This window comes from Aptenodytes forsteri, unplaced genomic scaffold (assembly GCF_000699145.1).
Source record: "Aptenodytes forsteri isolate BGI_AS27 unplaced genomic scaffold, ASM69914v1 Scaffold550, whole genome shotgun sequence".
NCBI lineage: Eukaryota > Metazoa > Chordata > Aves > Sphenisciformes > Spheniscidae > Aptenodytes > Aptenodytes forsteri.
Genome location: NW_008795689.1, coordinates 1,311,982 through 1,317,981, shown reverse-complemented (window position 1 = coordinate 1,317,981; position 6,000 = coordinate 1,311,982). Strand labels below are relative to the sequence as shown.

Sequence of the window (6,000 nt, the reverse complement as noted above, 5' to 3'; positions counted from 1 at the left end):
CAATATAGAGACTGCAAGTCTAATTTCAGGCTAGTAAGGTGATGTCTGGAAAGGTATTCATAGGTGAAAATTTAATTTTCATAAAATAAATTGCAACGTTGAATTCTGTGAATTCAACAATCCCTCTGTGTTTGTGACTTGACTACAGGCCAGTTGACGTTAATGGCTGTAGTTCAATGAACTCTCGTGGTCTTTAGCTAGAGCAGCAGGCTGCCTGTCGTGCTGTGAGTTGATGCAGTGGATGGGCAGCGGTATCTCATTTTTCATGAGTCTTTTACATTGATGTTTCATTTTAGTGATCCTTTTCTCCAAAATATGTTAAAGGTCTGGTTTAAAAGAAGTAGTTTCAAGTAACTCCTTTTTTTCTTTTCTTCTTTTTTTTCTTCCAGTATCCGCAGTGTTATGCAGAAATACCTTGAGGAAAGGGGTGAATTAACCTTCGACAAGATCTTTCATCAGAAAATTGGTAAGTCCTATTTCAATAAAATGTTACTCATGTAAATATTGTTAAGATTGGCTCGCCTGCCACTTCTCTGTAACGACTGCTGAAAAATCAATGTTGTAGATAGTCTGAAGAACACTGGAATATGGACAGGACTTAGTAAAACAAAGGTCTTCAATAAAATGAAATGTTGTGAAAGGGAAGAAGATGAAGCAAGGCAATCTGTCAACTTAACTTCATGTTCTGGAAAACTACTGGAAAAATAATTAAATTATTTGGAAACATCAAGGAGAAAATTATATTACTTGGTATGGGCTTGTCAACAATATAATTTGTCACATCAGTTAAACGTTTTTTTTTTTCTCTGCAGGGGTAATAAGCCTTGTTGATAAAGGGAGCAGTAGTAGAAAAGATACCATACATGTTGTCTTGACTGTCTGACATCATGTTCTTGCTAACAACACAGGGAGATGTGGCCTGGGTGAAACTGCTGTGTGCAGGGGGCGAAACTGTTGGGAGAATTGACTTGAGGAACAGTTATCAGTGCTTCCGTGTGAACGTGGAAGGATGTATCCAGGGATTTTGCACAAGAGCGTCAGATCAGCAGTGCTTCTCAGTCAAAACAAGCAGTGTCCTCTACACCTGTGCTGGGGTAATTACACAGATACAGGGTGGAGAATCACTGATCAGGTAGACATTTTTAATTGACTTGGCTGTTACGGAGAGCTGTAGATTGTATTGTCTCAGCTAGATCACACGACTAAATATAAAATCAGGATTGTAGCCAGGGAGGCGTGTGAAGTAATCCTCTTCTTGTGTCCATCAGAATATTGTGTCCATCCTGGCACTGGACTACAAAATATACATGGACCTGCTGGAAAGAGTCCAGGAAATAGCAGTGGGAATGAGCAGACCTTACTTAGCAGTCTGCTAAATATGACCTACAAGGAAGTATTGAAATAGGGTGTTATGTCGGCTATGAAAGAGAGAAGTGAGGTTGAACAATCTTCAAAAACAGAAAAGTTGTTGCAGAAATGATGAGGTTAGTCAATTTTCCACAGGCTTAATGTATGAATTAAAAAAACCCCAAAACCTGGATATGAACAAAACCATTTTAGTAGTAGGATGGGTAGTAAGGCAGGGGAATGGATTTCATGAGGGGCTTGTGAAATCTTTGCCCAGTAGATTTGAGAAGTGGGTTGGCATATGTCTGCTAGGATAGTACAGCTGCTCTTGTCTTGGAAAACAGGGACAAAACCATAAAATGGGCTGGGAAGACTCGAGGAGATCAATGGATCTATTCCTGTCTGAAATACACCGAGACCGTAATTAACAGTGGAAGCAAATGCCCAAGAAAAAAGTGCTGCTGCGCCTTGTTTCCTGGGGAAGGTGGTGCAATGGGGGCATCTTTTGGGATGGTTGAACTTTAGCAGGTCTCCCTTCCTGGCTGGAGCAGAAATGTCCAGCCTTCCTGGTTGCCTGGAAATGTGCAGCTCAGTAGGTATGAGAATATTCTGGAGTGAGAGTTTTAAGTATTGCCACATTGAAATAAATAGTATTCTTGTATAGCATCACAGTTTGTTATTAATGGGTTTCATAGCTTTATACAAAGGGTTGTAGAAACACCAGTCTAAAGTATGTGTTCATAGAAGTCTCATGGAGCTTTCCATTGTATTACAGTAATTGAAGTGTAGTCTGTATCTTTGTGCATAAAAACTATGACTTTTTATTCTGGCCAAAAATTTTACACTGTAAATGCATAGATACCTCGTTTGCTTGTGCTGACATCTCTTGGTATGCGCTTCAGTTTAGATGTCTGTGCTGAATCATTAATATTTTGCTATGGCATGGCAGTTGCAAAATAAGTAGAATTTTAAGCAACCAAACACAGGCTGACTAACTGTTTGATTCTGTTTGGTGGCAATGAAATGAAGAAGTCTTCCCCCCACCTCCCCCCCTTAAAAAAAAAAAAGTCAGAACAGCTTATATGTAATGGATATTTCTATTTATGTAATTGAATACTTTTCATTAATAGTTGGTTTCAGAGAACAGTGAAGAATATTTTGGTAAGCTATAGCAATTATAGTTAGGTAACTGTAACCTTGGAAGGATTTTATCTTTCTTTTTTCCCCATGTTGGTAGCCATCGAACCTGGAATTTTAGAGCCCAGGGTTTCTTTAACATACTAGTTTCTCCCCCAGATCTTGAGATGCATAGTTCACAGATGTGCAGAGAGGTTTTTTCCTCCTCTCCCCTTGGTACAGTCATAGCGGTACTTGCCCTCTGTTACCTGGAAATGAGGAGGTCTTCTGTGACCACTTTGCTGGAGTTTCGGTTACTTCTGAAGCTGGCTTCTTCTGAAGAAGGATTTAGAATGGAAGAAAAAAAAGATCAAAGATAAACATGACCATTTTTAACAGAAGACTTTGCATTGCGCTGGAAAATATTTCCTTACTGTGATTGTTCATTTAAATTTTACTGCGTTTTCTAGCTTGTTCTTTGCCATTAAATTAGTTCTGTTTCCAGACATTAGCATAGTTGCTTGTGGTAAAGTACCTTCAATTTTAGGCATGCATTATGCAAAAGGCTGTGAAAATAAATATAGTGAGGTAATTAAAAGTCTAATCACCTTTTTACTCTTGTTGTTATCTCTGTGTGGCGGGGATGTGGAGAGACCGCATCTGAGGCTGGACCTGCTTGCGCGGTTCTGGGGCAGACGCCCCGTGGGAGGCAGCTCCTGCTCAGAGGAGTTTAAATCAGCCTGAGTCAAACGAGCCTCTCATCATGAGCTGTAATTCTGCTGGTTCATCCCCTTGTTACTGGCTCTTCCTATGCCTTTATTTTCTCAGTCAAAGAGCCATCTAGTATACAGTGCTGTGCTGGTTTTGGCTGGTGTAAGGTTAATTTTCTTCACAGTAGCTAATATGGGGCTATGTTTTGGGTTTGTGCTGAAAACAGTGTTGATAACACAGGGATGTTTTCGTTATTGCTGAGCAGTGCTGACACACAGTCAAGGCCTTTTCTGCCTCTCACCCCACCCCACCAGCGAGCAGGCTGGGGGGGCACAAGAAGCTGGGAGGGGACACGGATGGGACAGCTGACCCCAACTGTCCAAAGGGATGTTCCACACCATGTAACATCATGCTCAGCACATAAAGCTGGGGGGAAAAAGGAGGAAGGGGGGACATTCGGAGTGATGGCGTTTGTCTTCCCAAGTCACCGTTAGGCGTGATGGAGCCCTGCTTTCCTGGAGATGGCTGAACACCTCCCTGCCCATGGGAAGGAGCGAATGAATTCCTTGTTTTGCTTTGCTTGCATGTGCGGCTTTTGCTTTACCTATTAAACTGTCTTTATCTCAGCCCACAAGTTTTCTCACTTTTACCCTTCTGATTCTCTCCCCCATCCCACCGGGGGGGAGTGAGCGAGCGGCTGGGTGGGGCTTAGTTGCTGGCTGGGGTTAAACCACAACAAGCGCTTTCTCCCTGTATACTAATGATAAAATTTCATCAAGCTACCTATTTTTTCCTTGGCAAGCGATGTAGATGAGGACTGTTAAGCGCTTTTTTTCCAGACCACAATTCTTTCTTACAGCTCCAGGTCATTGTTTTTTTTCTATTTTTCAGTATCCTACTTTCAAATGTGAAAAACAGGGCTTTGATCAGTTGTCTGATACAAGTCTTTCTGATGTCCTAGATGGAGTCGTTCCTGTTGGATGTTTTCCTATGAGTATGTCTAATTATGGTGCTGATCTTATCAGCTGCAAGTGTTTATCCTTAATGAGCCTTTAAATCCGTTTAGGATCAGTGCTTTCCAGGTCACACTTTACAGTGTGAGACACTGTACACTTTACACTTACAGATCGGCCCAAATTCCCTCCCCGCCACCTCCCCCAGGTGTGCAACTGCAGGGAATCGCATGGGTGGCTTGGGCTTGGAAACCAAAACCTTTGCTCTGCCCTTTAGGATCAAAATAAGAGCAGGCAACTCTGTCAGCGTGCAGTGTGGCAGCAGCCTGCCCGGGGATGAAAATGGCCTGGAGACTTCATAACGCTTACATAAATAAGTGTCTGTCCTCTATTTACATCTTTTTCTCCATGAAGGCAAACAGGTTGCTCTCATCTCTTGAAGATGGCATGACTCTTTTGCAGGAGTGATGCTCCAGAATGATCTTGAACTCTCTAAGAATTGCCTAAGGAGTCAGAGGACATGAAGATAATAAGAGACACCCAGAAAAATGCTCTGGCAGTGCTTAATAGCCCAGCAGCCGGCTGTTCCCGCAGAAGCTGCTTCCTCCACAGCAGAAGCTTCATGGGGAAGTACAGCATGTCTCGAAGTGGAGTGCATAACCACCTTTAGCTAGTTTTCTTTTCACCACATCCTGTTTTCTACAACACCAGATTACGTGTTTGCTTTAGAAAAAGAGATGTTTTCTGGTATCCCATTATCTATAATTTACATGTGGAATCCACTATGCTTCACGACTGCATTAAAATTGCATGTGGAATTCTTCTTGTGCTCCCTTGCACTGCAGGGTGGGCGCGCTTGTAAAAATGGTGCTTTCAGAGGGCAGTTTTGGTATGAGCTGTAATGCACGTAGCTGCTGGGCGGATCGGGGTCTGCTGCAGCAAGCACAACTGCCAAGTGTTAAAGGGAGTGAATTAGGTCATAATATTACTTTAGAACAGGGTTATCGTGGTTATTAAAGCTAAATGCTTTGGAGCAAACTTGTTGCCAGTTATAGTTCAGTGACTCTTAGGTCTGACACTGGACTTTCTGACAAATTGCGTCTACCTGGTAGGCAGTGAATAAAGTTGGCTTAGAAATTCTGGGATGTGACAGTAAAGCATCCTACAGCTTCAGGTCCTGGCTTAGGTTCGGCCTTGAGTTCTCTGGTGACTGCTTGGAAGCTGGTGGGACATGGCAGTTTGTCTGCGTCCTTCTCAGTTTCTCATCTGTTGCACAGAGCCGTTGGGTTTGGGTCTTGGGGAAAGATGAGAACAGAACATATTTTAGCTGTTTCAGCAGGTGGTCATACTGCAATATAAGCTTTTCACCTTGCCTAGTAAGTAACTTGCTTCCCCCCTCCCCCCCCCCCCCCCCCCCCGAAGCTGGATCTAATTCCTGTTTTATTTTCTTGAAATATAACACTTGTAAAAAGAACCAATTAAAAAAACTTGTAGTTGACGTAACAAGTTACAAACTTTTTTTTTTTTCCTATTTACCATCCACTTTTGTATGGCGAGGAATGATCTTTCTTGGGTGATTCATTTAACTGTCTTTTATATCCTCTTAAATCAGCAGGCTCCAAGTTGGAGGTCTTCCCAGCCAGGGTGAGCATTTTGCCATCTGTATCAGTGCTTCTTCCTACACACGCATGTCTTGTGAGGGGCTCTCTCGCATCTTCTCTGCTCCCTTTATACTGCTACAGCTAAGTATAGCTAGCGTATATTCTGGTAGCTTTTTAGCTGACTTTCCAGAGCAGATGAGCGTTTGGTCTATTTTGTAGTTCCTTCTGCACAGACAACCTACAACTGTGGGGAGGGACTTTTCTGCCTGCCC

General features: G+C 42.5%; 1 protein-coding gene across 1 annotated transcript in view; it reads left to right on the top strand.

Annotated features, from left to right (window-relative positions):
• Window positions 1–391: 391 nt before the first annotated feature.
• GRK3 (G protein-coupled receptor kinase 3) overlaps window positions 392–6,000 on the top strand; it is a 55,276-nt gene continuing 49,667 nt past the window's right edge. Inside the window, exon 1 of the mRNA XM_019473015.1 lies at window positions 392–466. Coding sequence (XP_019328560.1) covers window positions 403–466 — 64 coding nt within the window. The 5' untranslated portion in view covers window positions 392–402. The remainder of the gene's footprint in view (window positions 467–6,000) is intronic.